Source organism: Melozone crissalis, unplaced genomic scaffold (assembly GCF_028551555.1).
Source record: "Melozone crissalis strain CALT ecotype California unplaced genomic scaffold, PUWL_Pcris_2 ptg000005l_1, whole genome shotgun sequence".
NCBI classification, from domain to species: domain Eukaryota; kingdom Metazoa; phylum Chordata; class Aves; order Passeriformes; family Passerellidae; genus Melozone; species Melozone crissalis.
Window position 1 is genome coordinate 67,654,294 of NW_026535783.1, and position 16,024 is coordinate 67,670,317.

Consider the following 16,024-nt stretch of genomic DNA (forward strand, 5'->3'; position numbering starts at 1 on the left):
AGTTTAATAATTTAAGTGTCAACGATTTTTAGTCTTTATAGATATTCAAAATCTAAGCCAAGCTTCTGAAAATGGTTTTGAAGGTTTCTTTTCTGTTTTCCCTTACCAAGAGAAGAATTCCATTTGCAGGGAAGAAGACAAACCTAAGAAAGCTAGTTAAATAAATTTAATCCATTTAAGAAAAGACTCTTCCTGGCTTTTTATCGCTTAATTTTCCCTATTTGTATGTCAGGGTTTGAATTTATTTCAAAATTACCTATACATTGTAAGGACAGTTACTGTTTGCGGTTTACACAGGAAATGTCAAATTGAAGAGCCAAATTCTGTGGTTTTCTGGCAACTACGGCAATTCAGGAAAGTTTAATTTAGAAACAGTTGAAGAGAGTGTAGTGGTTCTGACTGGAGTATTGCATGGGCAACATCTCCAGAAGATCTCAGTAGTTCACCTTACTCGAAAGACAGCAGCAGCTTCGAAAGCAGGCTAATTCTTGCCATGAAGTTAATGCAGTAGATTAAGAGAATAGTGTTACTTACTAAAAAGAGTGGTTTTTTCTATGCTGTGAGTAATGATCAGTCACTTTTCTCCCCTCCTTGTACAATGGTGTCAGACCAAAAATAGTACTCATGATATCAAATGTACAAGGCAGAAAATTCTGGAGATGCCTTTTATCCCGGTTTGCCTGTGTACTAAAGAGAACTACCTTCTGTTCAATGTATAATTTGAAAATAATATGTATTTTATCTGTTTTTATAATAATTTACAGATAATAGAAATAGTAGCTTAATAAAGCAGGAAAAGATAATTAGGTCTTTGAACACAAACCAAAATTGATACTTCAAATGAAACTGTAATCTCATGCAATGTAATGACATTCTATGTAAGTATAATACTGGTTATGACATTTTTACAAACTTTGCATTTTTCCTAATAAACATACTACTTTTAACTCATTTTTCATTCTGGATATATGTAAACACATGAAAAGTAGAATCATTCCAGTGTTGATTCTATAATTTGAACATTATGTTTTCTATAGGAGCATTGGCAAGTCAGTACTTGCCAATTAACTGATTACTGATTGAAGTCTGATTACGTTGAAATCTGCAAGATGTGAGGGGAAAATGGGTGGATGTTAACAGGCTGATTATAGGTAGAGCAGTCATGATGCTTCATGGAATTAAATATACTAATCAGATTCTGAGCTTAGCAGACAGAAATAGAAAAAGAAGTGGAACAAGGCTGTGAACATTGCTCCCTCTTTTATCTTTAATTTTAATTAGGTAATCTGATTGATTAAGGCTTTTCAGATGGAGCTGGCGTTTTGTAGCTGCTGGATAATTTAGTTGTTATTTTATTATTTGCTTTATGTGTAAAGAGTTAAATAAGTGATAGTCCTTTATTGCTTCATTGATTTGAAGGATATGTATATACTGTATATCATTGCTGACTGGGTTTGATGGTACTTACGGGGGTAAGTCCAGAGAAAAAAAATTGAACTTGTTATCCTATTAAGCCTTAGTAAGACAGCCAGCCCATCCTTCATGAGCTTAGAAAAGCAGACTGTTCACAGTCCGTAACAGCAAGCATCTGAGGAAAATGAATATTGGATTATAGCAATGGTAACTATAAACCTTTTTCTGGTAAATTAGACTATTTAATTAGTATTCTGTAGCTACTAATTGTTACAATTCATCATAAATTTTGTTAAATAGAAATTCTGCAGATTTTTTTCACAGTAAGGAAATATGACTGTTTTCCTAAATGATAAGATTTTTAAGACAGATACTTGATTCTTAAATCTGTATTGGTTATCTTATTTTAGCATCTAAGTACTATAAGTTTAGTGGTATATAATTTTGGAAATTAAAGCCTACTTGTATGAACTTGCATTTGTTAGAAGTATTGGCTTTCTGCAACCAGCATTTCACACTGGAATATGAGGAGTGCTATGATAAGACTACAGAATTAGTAGTCAAGAAGGAATATTGGGAGTTGAGTTGAGAGAAGAGGATGCTGTTGAGTAGAAAAGCTTACATTTTAATTTTTCAGCACTTAAGTAAGCCTGGATAGTAATTTTTTTCCTTCTACCATTTCATCATCCTGCAAACTAGTCTAGCTTTGGTAAACTACATCCCTATTTCTTTCCAAGGAGAGAAGCATTCTAATGTTCAGCTCAGAAATGCTGGTATTTTCTCAAGACCTCTGCCAAAGCTAAAAAAGAGTGTATGAAATAAGTGCCTCAAATTCTTTTGTCACTCTAAGTCTAAATTGCTCCTTACTTACTTCATATGAATTGCTCGTCTGGAGAAAGTGACCCTAGAAACTACATGGTCAGGAAATATGATTCCCATTTCAGACACCAGATATCAAATCCTAGAAGTTAGGATAGGGTGAAAGATTTTGCCCATATTGCATTCTATGAACAATGGAGTATTTTTCAAATATGACGGTAGTTTAAATTTTATACTCCCAGACATTTTGAAAATAAAAAAACTACCTCATTTTCAGATAAAATTTTTATAGTGTGCAATTACTCAGCAGGGTTTTTTTGGGGGGCTGAGTATAAGCAAATACTTTGAATTTACCTGGTTTCAGTTAAGAGAGACAAGGAATTCTGAAGCTCAAATAAATTGGATTAATTTATTTGAGAAAGAATTGAGAAAGAAATTTATTTGAGAATGATTGAGAGAGAATTATAGTATTACATGACAGTAACTCCTTTCAGTATAGAAACTCCGTTTCATTTTTGGAAATGGTTGTTATGGTTGTTATAGATGTCATTGTTAATGTATGTTATAGTGAGATTTCTACTAGTTTCATTGTCAATTGTTGCATCACATCTGTAGGGTATTTCTGATACCTCATTTTTGGTACTGACAAAGCATGAATTCCATAGATAGCGCTCTGAATGTCAGAATGACAAACTCACTGACATGAACAGGCTAATCCAGCTCTAAAACAGAAATAGCGGATATCCAACAATGTAAACAGAAATGGAAGTTTATATGATTTTTAAAACACATTTTCAGAGCTTTTGATGAAGGAAAATTATTTTATGCAGTAGAAAAGAGAGATCTTGCACAGCAAATTCTGTTCTCTGTTTATAAATATGTTTTTACTTATATGATAATAAATACATGAACATCCATTGTAGTGAAGGGTAGAATAATAATTATTTAGTAATTGTGTTAAAATCATGATGGAATGTTTTATAGACCATTTACAGCACAGAGGCTACCTACTAGTCTGTTGTAGTGTATGGCAGTGCACAATGCTGCTGCAGAAATTAAGTATCTCCAACATCTAAAATAAATGCTTATCTTTGTTAATACATTATTTTGTTTTCTGTTGCAAAAGCTTGAAATAATTAACCAAAAAGCAGAATTACTTAATAAGTAGACAGGAACTTTACAGGACATGAGTTTTACATATGATTTAGCAGAATTAAAAAAAAACCAAACGACTTCACTTCTCTCTAAAAAGGCAGAAATAGCTGTGTATGTACAGCCCATGATTGCTAATCTATATTTCACTGCAACTTTGCTGGTACCTGCATTCTTAGTGCTGAGTTAAAATAATCTTGAAAACGTTTGACTGACTGCAATTGTAGTAGCATTTTGTGAATCCAAAGTGAAGTGCCTGCAGGGAGGCAACTTCAGTATATTGTAGAGAATAATATATTATTCCTTTTCAAAAGATTGGTCAAAATCTATTCAACAATTCATATTGTGTCCATTTCTGCTTGTAGAAAAGTCAAAAATAATGCAAAATCTCATTACATGGGGTTTGGGTTTCCTAAATATGTGGATTTATGGCATATGTGATAGTTTTGTTGTTTAGACAGTAACCTTCCATCTGAATCAGAACCGAAGAGATACTGACTGGTATTTGCAATCTTTTTGTGGTCTGAAAAAAAAAAAGTGCCACTGTAGCAGTGAGGAACAAGTGACATGGACCTCCTTATGCATCAGAAGGAGATCCCTTTATTGTAAAAAAATCACACCCTTTTTATGCCTTTAATCTCTACCTGACATAACTGAAACCAAATTGAGACTTAACAGAAAGAAGGCACCCACTGTCTGCCTCAGCTGCAGTGCTGCTGTCCATGCATCCTATCATCTCATCAGCTTCCTGCCCATACACGGCCCGTGCATTCCTCCAGCCAATCACCCTCTCACTTCTAGCAGACTCTTTCCTCTCTCATAACTGCCTCTCACCTCTCAACCGACTTCCAGCTGTCCATCCTGCAGCTGTGCCTTTCCTTTGGGGCCTTCTGATGAGCATAAGCCTTATCAGCTTTAATAATTATAACCCCATAATAATATATAACCCCATAAATGATTTTCTTTTTTATTAAGCAACGAAAACCTACTAGGAAAAACCTAAACAACTCCTAAGACATTAATAACAGGGACAACAATAATAACTATTACAACTTTTCAAAAACTGTAACATAGGCTTATAACATAGTAACTGTATATATACATTAATTCAGGATGCTGTGACAGAAGGCCATACACACCATGATGGAATCCACTGCACATGATGGCCCGTGGAGAGGCAGGCATATCCTTTTCCCCATGTCACCAAGGCCAGTGGTCCTTCCATTCTGCAGTCAGTAGATCCCTTTACCATCACAGGAGGTTTTAGATGGGCCTTCATGTCGAAAGAATACTGCCTTTCACATGCAGTTTGTCTCATAGAAATCTAAAAAATTGAGAACCTACAAGGCTTTAGCTCATGAGGTCACCCCAACTCCCCACCTCTTTGTTTTTCAAGCAAGGATTTTAAGATTTTTATGGGTACACTCAACAATAGTACAGTTCATGACATAAAATGGTTGATCAGTGGGTCCTAGCAGAGCACCTGTTGTAAATTGAGTTCACTAATCCACGTTTTATTGTGTGTTTCCTTTGGGTGCTCTATTCTCAGAACTAAGTGGATACTGTCATATATCCACTGAGTCCATTTGATTGGAATCTGATTCTTTTCAGACATAGAGTTCATGATTTTAATAATTTTACAAAGGGCTATATGGTACTGTTACAGTCTCTGTAAATGGCTGCCTTCTTCCTTTTTTCTAGACATTTTGCAGACATTTTTGAGAAGGCCAGTTTTTTCAGGAAAATACATAGGTGAAACTAAGCAAGTGAAGACAGGATCCATTCCAGCTGAGGCAGAGAGTGAGAAACACTGCTAAGACAGGCATTTTTGACACATTTTATATATGTTTGACATAAACATTCTTTGACACTAAATGTATTCTACAGTACTTCAGAAATGTGTGTTCGGAAATTATTCAAATAAAATTCTAGTGGAAGCTTGGTAAAGAGAAAAAGGCAAAACTAGAAGGTATTTCAATAAGGTGTATTTCAATGAGATAAGTAAAAGGTAAATCAGTGATGAACCCTTTTTGCCTACTCTCTGTGGAACTCAAGACTGTCCTATACTACTCATTCTAATGACATTGTAAATTGGATGTGGGGCATCTACCCCAGTGTATAAAATATAAAGTAGGGAAAATGCCACAGACCACAATCAGTGCAGAAAATAAAAAGAATAAATCAAGTAGTAAACTTTAGCATTTGCCTAGACATATTTGAGAGTCTCAGATGGCTTTGGATAATTCTGTTTAGAGTTTCTATGGTTATAACTGTGTCAGTTACTTCACTGTGAGGCACCGAAACAGGTCACTCAGAGAGGCTGGGGATGCCCCATCTCTGGAGGTGTTCAAGGCCAAACTGGATGGAGCTTTGAGCAGCCTGATCTAGTGGAAGGTATCCCTGTCCATGGCAGCAGTGTTGGGATGAGATGATCTTTAAGTCTCCTTCCAGCATGAGCCATTCTGTGATTGTCTAATTCACACTGGAAAATTCAAACTTTAGTAATTAGAGGAGAGGAACTAAGCAGTTAGAGACTGGACCACACATAGCTAGTAACTTGCGAAGCAAAGTCAAAGCAATGATTAGTATGGAACACTAGAATATTGTGAAATACAAAGAGACACAATGGAAATAAATGAGAATTAAATTCAGTGTTACTAAATTCATCTAAGGAAACAGGGACAAAAATGATTCTGTATCAAAAGGGAGGAAATGTTGAAATGCAGAAGGAAAGAGAAGTAAAATATTCTTTGAGAAAGGCCTGTTTTGGTAGGCTGTGACATGATTGTTCTAAAGTCTGTGAGCACTGTAGAATTCAGTAGGGAGGTATACAGTGAGGTACCTCTGAATATAATCATAGCCAAAATATTCATAGGTTTTGGCTATGAATAAAGCATAGGATTCTGAATTATAAGAGTCTTACAGCCTCAAAGGATAGTTTATATTGTCCTGAAAAAACTTAAAATATTTTTCAAATTTATTGTGTCATTGCACCATTCTGATTCAGCATTAGCAAATATATTCTCTGTATTTTCCTTTCTGATTCAGCATTAGCAAATATATTCTCTGTATTTTCCTTTCTTTTTTTACCTTTGTCTTTTCTGACAGTCTCATCCTTATAGGTTCACTGAACATGGTTGTTTAGAAAACAAAAGAACACATGTAGTTTCACGTAAAATCTCCACTATATAAACATATAAACATAAATTAAAATAGCTCCTATGTTTTCAAATTTACTTCCAATCAGTGTTTTTAAGGCAATTTTTCCTGCATAACAAGATGAACTCAAAGCCATTCGTTACATTGGTTTTGGGGTTTTTTGTTTTAGCTTTCATTTTCTCAGAGCTTGTCATCATCTGCATTAACCTGAAGGAAACAGCATTATAGATGTCAACAATGAAAATAAATACGTTCTAAACAGAGATTTACCTGTATTTATAGTGGGATATAAATATAAATACAAACATTTCTAGATTGATCGTTTACTCAAAATTAGGATGTTGTTATTCTGAGCTAACCCAAGCTGTAATCTATGTAGTAAGAGTTACCTATTATGTAAGAAACTATGTCAATGGACTTTGACTTCCATCCAGGCAAATGCTGAATGCTTCTATTCCCAGTTAAGCTAATTTGTCTCTTGTACATCTAGTGTCCAGCAGTGAACAAAATAGTTCCTGAGGCAAAGTCTTACCCTGCAGTCCTCATGCATACAACTAATCCTTGCTCAAGTCGATAGGTCTACTCATGAGTAGGATTCAAGTTGATGAGATTCCTAATTCTCTTATCACATCTCAGCCCTAGGATCAACGAGACAAGAATAGACCAAGACTATGCGTGGGTAGAATAAATGAAAAGCAAAGAATGGCTGCCTCTTCTGATATGGTAGGCCTAAGAGTAGAAAGGATAAATTAACATATGGAAATGTAGTATGGGCAGCAAAACTATTTGCATCGTGAAGTTGTTTCCAATGTTTTTTGAAATTTAAGGTATCAACAATTTAACATACTGCAAGTACAGTAAAAGTAATATGTAAATACTATAATTAATATCCAAGAGCTGATAGACTAAAAACTCCTGTAAAAAGTACAAATATATCTTCAAACTGAAACTGAGAGTGTAAACATTGCAAAGTGCCTGCTGTAAAATGAGTAAACCATTTTCACAGTCTGCCGGTAGTGTCTTCCAAAAAGACAGAGGAGAATTGCCTTCATTTTGCAGCCAGCTAAAGAATGTATACTGCCATATTCAGTCATTCAAGCCTCACACTAACTTAAAATTTTTCAGAAGTAGAAATGACTGTGTCTTGAAAAAATTTCAATCCACTTGTTAGGCTAGCTATGTATCATGGCATACAGTACCTGTAACATGAGTCTTAAAATTTCAGTCTAATTATTTTAAAAGCTTTATCCTTGTAACAAGATTCATATATCCTCATTATTCCAGTAAGTTTGTGGCCTTAAAAATTCACTCACGCTCTTCCACAATGATGTATTGCATGTTCTGATAAACAAGCATCCAAAGACTATTATGACTAATAACACTTGTAATTAGTTGATTTTTCCCAACAATAACTCTATTGATTTCCAAGACCACACATATGATGTATTAGGTGTTCAAATACTTCTCACCTCAAAGAATCCCTTCTCAAGAGAAAAAAACAATTATTATGAAGTATTTTGTTGCACATATAAATAAGATTGAATTTAAAATGAATGCTTAAAACAAAGTATTAATCTCTAAAAATCTGAATCAGATAAAATCATAGACTGTAAAATACCACCCACTGCTCAAAGCTTCCACAGACTTTAAAGGGTATTGATCCAGGCCCTAAACTGAGATCATGAGATCTTGATTTTAAGATATTACTTTTTAAATCTTCAAAAGTTGTTCCTAAATAAATAAAAGAAGAAATAAATGCATTAGTACCTGCTCTAGAACTTTTCTATTTTTTATTATAACAAATTATAATAAAACAAGTTAGTAAACCTGAGAGTTAGAGGGCAAAACTATTCCAGAGAATCTTTCTCATTATCCATTGTTTTCCCTCCCACACAGAAAACTAGAACACAGATGCCCTTGGTTCTTAGAAATGAGTAGAAAGAAAAGAAAAAGCTGCAAGAGCAGAAAGAGCTCAGATTCCAGAGAATGTAAGTTTACAGAAATGTTTAATATAAAATAAAATCAACAGAAACATATGTGGCTATTCTTAATTTACTCATCAAGACAGAAATTCTCTTTTGTGCCCAGTGTTTGTCACATTGGAAATATTTACACTTAAGTGTGGTGGATACATACAGGTAATGTATTACATAATGAAGCTAGTTCTTTTACTTTAGTTAAGCTGCTATCCTATTTATTTCTGGCAAAAGCTTTCCAAATATATTGTTGTTCAATTGCCTCAAAATGTCACCATTCTTGGTATAAATCTCAGTGTTGTCTTAGTTTAATAGCTTGTTCTAATCCTGTTTAAGTAGATGTCACTATTAAACTGTTACCTTGTAATGCACATGACCTTTTATTACAAAACCCAAAGCAAGACAGAATTTTATGTCAGCAAGACAGAATTTTATGTCATTATGTGAATGCCATGAAATCTTGCCTAGTACAGGCAGGAAACACTATTTTATTCTACTTAAATCAGGTAGCTGTGACTCACATCTTCTGTCAATGTGCCACTGACCTGCTGTGTGATTGTATTTATTAATCCCTTTGTTTGCTCATCTGTAAAAGGATTATAAAAGCCAACTTCCATAGAATTTACCCAGACTGCAAGCAGGCAGTGGGAAGTCAGTGTGTTCATAGGAACAAAGTAAATATTAGGAGGAGTAATAAAATTTCTAATGTAGCTCTTATTATAAGCAAATAGAATATCTTATACCCTAACAAAAGTAAAAATTTATTTTAAAAAATTGCAAATATATTGAATTTCTCAGATCAGAGTGAATTAATGTGGCCCATCCTGTTTATCTCATTTCGCATTCCTTATCAGTTAACTATGACAAAACTAGTTAATGAAATTGAAAAGTAATAATGTGGAAAATACACTAGATCTTAAAGATAGTGTAGGCATTTTCTATGAAAACTGTCTCAAAGCTAATCACATATTTATAATACTGCTTACCAAATCATGGGAAAATGTTTTTTCTTTTTTTTTTAACCTTGAATTAGATGCACAGTTGTCGCCCATTTGTAAATGCCAGCAAAGCGTAGGAAGCCTTGAAAATAAAGCACATGAGGCTCTGTCTCACTTCACAGAGCCACTGGATGTACAGGGTGCTGAAGAAGATGGAAAAGATCATGAAAACAAGAATCAGAGTAGCTCAGATGCTTCTGAAGATAGAGACCTTGATAATGTATCAGACATTGAAAAAGAAGGGAAGAAGGAAAAGAACTGCACTCCTAAAATGATCTCACCTCAGCAAGATGAAATCCTAGCTACAGTAACTTTTCGTGAGTCAGAGGGGTCCTCCAAAGGAAAAATTACACTGTGGGGCAAGCCAGATTCTTCGGACTCAGTTAGCTTGGCCACTGGAAAAATTTCTGCAGAAGTAAAATATGGCTCTTTTAATATTGAAATAGAAATTAAGAATATTTCTTTGTTTGATTCTGAAACAAAAGTTGGAGATCAACAAAGGAAGAGTTCAAAGAAAAAGAAACGTCATGAAAAACAATGCCAGAAAAGTCAGTGTTCAAAATGTTCAAAGTACAAATGCCCTTTAACTGAACATTCAGCAGGACACAGGGGTAAATATAAGGGATCCTCTCTGCATAAAATTCAAAGTGCCGTCAATGAAAGTCCCTCCCTGGAAATGAACATTGAAACTAAACACATTCAGGTGGAATATACCAGCAGAAATAAAAATCTGAAGGTTAACATCAAAGCTGGTGAGCAGGCGCAGAGCAAACCACTCAACAGGGAACATGAAGATACATACTGGAGTGAAACAGATTATTCTGTTACAGAGGCACTGGGTAACACAGACTGTGAGTCATTGCTTAGCTTTCATGAAAAAGCAGATTATACATTTCCAGATGGATATACACTTCTTCCTCCACCTAAAGAATTTGCTGACTGTGACAAAATGCACCTGGATACAATTGCAGAAGGCATATCTTCATACCCTGTTAATAGCAGAAAGGAATCTGACAGTCTCACTACAGCCTTGAGTATTTGGGGGGAAGAAAATTATTCCTGTAAACTTAACACAGAGGACTATGAAGACCATACCAATGAAAAGGAAGATTTTTCTAAGGATAAAATACTTTTCTCAAAAATAAATAATACTAATTGTCTCGTAGCTATTAATACCTTGCATAATCCAAACAATGGGAAAGAATGCGTTAATAAGAGCAATGTATTACGTCAAGAAAGAACTAACTGTGACAAACACAGAGATAGAGGACCCAAAACAGCAAGAAGAAAGTCTTTCCCAGATACTACCCTGGAGGTACCATCACCAGTTCACCCTAGAAGGGATTCTGGCTTTTACTCACTGCCGTCCTTAAATGTATTGCTTAAGGAGACCAAAGCAGATGTCCATAACAGGAACTCACATATTCCTACGAAATATAAGGAACTTTTTAAGTGTCCTGACTTGACCTCCTCTCTGACAGAGCTTTGCAAGTATCCTGACTTGACCTCCTCACTGAGAAATTTGAGAAGTCTTAAGTCTTCATATCAGTATGCTTTGACATCATTTGATCGTAATATTACCATTTATCCATCTGAGCCTGAAGAAGGTGTCTGTCTAGATGGCACTTGTTTACTGAAAGACTGTGCAGACTGTGTGGGGCAAGATGAAGAAACAGAAGAAACATTAATGGAGAGTCTTCATTCCAGAGGTACTACACCTGACAAAAGAGAAAATGACCATGAAGAGCCTCTGGGAAACCTATCCATGTGGGAAGAAGACTCAGAGTCTACTGAAGCTTTAGATAAAGAGAAATCAGAGTACAGCTCTGTAGAAAAGCATGTTGAATGGCAAAACAAAGCTCACCTGATACAAGCCTCTCCACTTTCTACAAGCCCTTCGGGTGAGTTCATTAATGATAAAGGAAGTACTAATTATGCATCTACAGAAAGCATCCCAATACAATGTTCAGTTTTACAGTTAAATGTTCACCCACCTTATGCACAGTCTGAGGTAACAAATAAAAGGAGAGACTCAGTACTGACTGACCCTCCAGTGATAACCGGAGAAGTAGAAGGAAGACCTGTCCAAGGCAACACTACATTGAAACCCGAATGTTTTTGCTCTGCAGTGAGGAAAGAACCTAACCTTACCTACAGTATACAAGAAAAATCCTTGCTGTCATCCTTATTAGATCACAAAGAGAATGACATGAATAAAGGATTGGAAAGCCTTTCTGAGGTACAGTACGTATCTGGAGATGTCCTTGTTGAATCTGATTGCCGTAAAAATTCAGCACAGATCTTCGTATTATCTACCTCTTCAGTATGCACAGAAAATAAAGAGAATTTTACAGAACATTTAAACATTAAGCAAAGATTGGAGGACTTTTGCAGTAAACAGTCAACTGACAATAGTTTAAGGAGTGAGCCTGGAGTAAATCAACTGCCTCTGTTAGTCAAGTCCAACTTTGAAGAAATTGAATTAAATTTTGAAATGAAAGAAGATTATTATGAGACTGCAGATATGTCATCATCAGTAAGACATATTAGTCAGAAAGGTAGGTGTTACAACACTTTTCAAGTTAATATCGCTTACACACCTTTTGCATAGGAGCTTTTGTGACATCTGTTTACTTGGTAAATAAATATATATTAAAAGTTTTCAATGATATTGTTATGGTATATGTTTAGCCATGGGGTTATAATATGCAGTTATTCTGCTGAGGATTCTAGGATCCATCTTGCAGAGCCAAAAAATCGAAATTTTAAAAAAACAAAAAAAATTAATGCAGCTTTGCTCAAGAAGCAGTTTTCCTACATTAAATGTCCCTCCTATCCTGTACATCTAGTGAGAGAAGAAATCACCATTGCTGGAAGTAATAGTAAAAGCATTTGCTGTGTGATATGAACTCAGAGCGCAAGTCTGTGTTTAAAACCACAGAAATCTAGCTTTCAAATCCATGTGATCAACATGAATACTGAATATATATACTGGCTGAACATTTTCATTGGATGACCATAGGGGTTCCTTTAACCTGCTTTTCTCCTCTCTTTTACATGTTTGGAGAAACTGTGTATGAAAAAAGCTTATTTTTAATAGCTAATTTTACAAAATTTATATTTAATTTTTTTTATCCATCTATCCATATCCATAACTTGTCTTTTAAAATGAGTGCTTTGAAGTATAAAAGTTTTAAGCCATCCTGGGATATTGCACACTACAATGTGAGCCTTTTACATTATGAATATGTACACACATATGTGTGTATGTGTTGTTAAAATATCACTCCAAACACTTTAATTTTATATTTTATTATTAATCAGGTTATATGCAAATACATCTCAAATGCATCTCTCCAGAAGGCAATGTTTCCAGCAGATTTGGAGGTTAAGAGGTTTATATAATTGAAAAATATAAATTTTCTTATGGAAAATGTCTAATATAATCCTAGTTCAAAGAAGCTGAAATTTTAAAAAATCTTTTAGTTCACCATACCTGCAGAAAGACTGGCATGACCTCCGTGGCTGTCTTGTTTGGCATTGGTAATGGAAATTTAAAAAAATACCTGAAGTATTTTATACACTATTTAGATATATACTACATCGATTCATATTGCTATATAGACCAGTATCTCAACATAAGTATATCAATACCAATATCTTGGTATCAATATGTAAACTAGAGAATTGATGAAATGGAAATCTCTATAGAACAAGGTATAGAATTAGGATACTAAAGGAAACAGTACGCCAAAATCCTTGACTTCTCAGATGTTAGTCCTAAATGGTTAAGGACACATCACAGAAGTGAAATATAGCTATGTTTTTCTTTTTTTTTTCTTTTCTCTTCTTTTATTCTCTCTTCACTTTTGCCCTTTGCTAAGAATTATCTACGTGTGTTCTTTCTCATACCTGTCGTCTTGCTTTGGCCCTCTTTTGGTCCAGGGTCATATTTTGATTTATCTTCATTCCCAGCAATGCTGTGGAGGTCCTCCTTTAAATGAATAAATGTGTACATCCAGAATAAATTTTACAGCCTACTTTACCAAGACATTGGGCAGTGTGGGACTTATGGAGTATATTAATCCAGTGACACTGGAAAACAAATGTGTCATTTTTCTGCAAAGAATGAGAACTTCTACAACAGAGGAGAAGAGATGCTACTATGGTAAACAGGATGGGGGAAAGGCAGTCCAGAAGCCTATAGCGTTCTGGGTACTTCATGAGTGTATCAAAGAGGAAAAGACTTCTGCAAAGGGCACTAGAAGGGCATTGAAAGAGATAGGTTTCCTGAGTCTCAGCAATGGTCTGGAATAGTGCCCTGGAATGGCCTTGCTGAGTTACATGTGATGAACATCTGGCTGAAGCCAGAAAAAGGCTGTGCAGCCATGAGTGTATCTACAGAGTCCTCCAGGGAGCCTGTGGAGGTTGGACTTTCTCTCTATCTGTCCTTGCCAGTGGTTACAGTCACATTTTTAATACAGAATATAATACAAGATTTGTTTTATCATTGTTGTTTTATCTGAAATAATAATGCAACAATTAAGGTTATTCTGCCTTAACTAGAAAGAAGTCTAAACCAGAAAAATCTTCATGCATTTCTCAAAAGATTATTAGTATTCAAATAGGAGTTTATATATCTATCTACCTATTGACCGCTTCAGAAATGTATGATATTAAACAAGACCATGAGCAATTTACAAGTTTCTGCATTAAAATAGTGATGTACTATGCTGTGTAGATATTTAACTAGAGACACTTCTACTCAATTAGTATCAAATGCATATTTTCAGAATATTTTCAGTATTATTTGGTATTTTCATTTATATATTTGTTAGATTATTCTTGGATTTAGAATGTGGAGTTATTACACAGTAAAATTACTTATACAAGTTGTGTCACATATTTCTCATGAACAACATCTGGTTATAACTTAGACTTGAAATCAGAAATGAATAAAACAAGAAAATTGCCATTGAAGAAAGACGCCAGAGCAAGTGACAGTTCCCAGGAAGATGCAATAGATCAGTGGGCCAGAAGACGGAAACAGTTCAAAGACAGCAAAAAGTGCAGTTCAACTGGAGGAAGCTCCATAAACAGCACAATCACTGAGGGATCAAGTGAGTACTTTAGTATTACACTTGGTATCTTTCCTGTATGTGTAATTGGTAATATGACAGGCTTTTCAACTAAGGAAATTTATCTCCGGATAACTGTGTTAGTCCAGATCCAAATATCTGTGTTAGTCATTATCATGACTAACACAAAACATCCTTTCTCTTTGGTTAAGCAAATAATCTGACTAAAAAAATGTTGATTCTACCATGAATGTTCATGGTAGGACATGCTCAAATTATATGCTCAAATAATATTAAGACAAACTTTAGGCACAAACATGTAATTATGTGGCAGCAGGTTTGAGGTTATAACAAAAATCATAATCCTGATATCTACTTATATCAAAGCATGTTGAGCTGGGAGTCTTTCCTCCTCACAAGGGTAACCACCTGCTCCAACTTTAATCTACTCTTGTTGCCTAGATTGTTATTCACTGTGACTCATAACTGTCTCTTTAAGAGATCTGTCACCTTGCCACATGCAAATTCATCAGCTTAAACTTCATGGGAAGGAACTTCTAAGATTAACTGCTTAGTGAATTTAAATTGCATGCAGATGCAGCCACCAAACAGGGATTGCACAGTCTAGGGAGAACATATGTGGATATGTGGTACTTCTCACTTAACACTGCCTCCTGTTTTGCTATTTTAGTAATATAAAAAATACTTTGTGGGGATGAAGAAATGTGCACTTCCCTGTGGAAATATTTTGTGTTATGAGTTCTTTTGGTGCAGGAAATTTTATTTGTAGGTGTATAGCCTCCTCTTTGAAGAAGGGAAAATATGGACGTATAGAAGACTCTGAACTCTGAGTCTTCAGTGCAAGTCCAATAGATGATAAGGTATAAATATGTTCCATGCCTGTACCAAAGAGGTAAATCCTACATTAATTCCCTACTTATACATAGATTTCAGTTGGCAGCTGGGTTGCCAATAGGGACCTGAGATATGTGAACCAGCAGGGAACCCAAGCCTTTTTGAAGTAGTAATTGAAAAGCAAGCAGGATACCCTGAGGTACAGTCACCTCTGTTCAGGTAACTGAGCCACTCCCTACGATTTTAAGGCCTGTTAACAAAGATGGTGCGTCTAACATTATTCATTCTAACATTATTCACATGGGAATAAAGAGGCTCTTTATTGGTGGCAATTTTCATTGCTTGCCCCTAAAACAGGTTCTATGCCATCATATTAAGACTAGAAAGTTACCATGTCAAACCACCTGTGCTCAAAAAAACTTGCCAGAAGCTATACACACTGGGCTAAACTATTCCTTGATTTCAACAGTGATGTCTCTTAAATATAAAGTTGGACCATAAATTTTACTAAGTTAGGCATGTGTTGGTTTCATAGAGGAAGCATATATATATCTTTTTTAACATATCAAACAAG

At 35.1% G+C, this 16,024-nt stretch overlaps 1 protein-coding gene across 1 annotated transcript in view; it reads left to right on the top strand.

Annotated features, from left to right (window-relative positions):
* The first annotated feature begins 10,033 nt into the window (after positions 1-10,033).
* The window catches only part of LOC128943787 (uncharacterized), a 30,484-nt gene continuing 24,493 nt past the window's right edge, over positions 10,034-16,024 (top strand). Inside the window, exons 1-2 of the mRNA XM_054286699.1 lie at positions 10,034-12,075; positions 14,455-14,637. Coding sequence (XP_054142674.1) covers positions 10,194-12,075; positions 14,455-14,637 — 2,065 coding nt within the window. The 5' untranslated portion in view covers positions 10,034-10,193. The remainder of the gene's footprint in view (positions 12,076-14,454; positions 14,638-16,024) is intronic.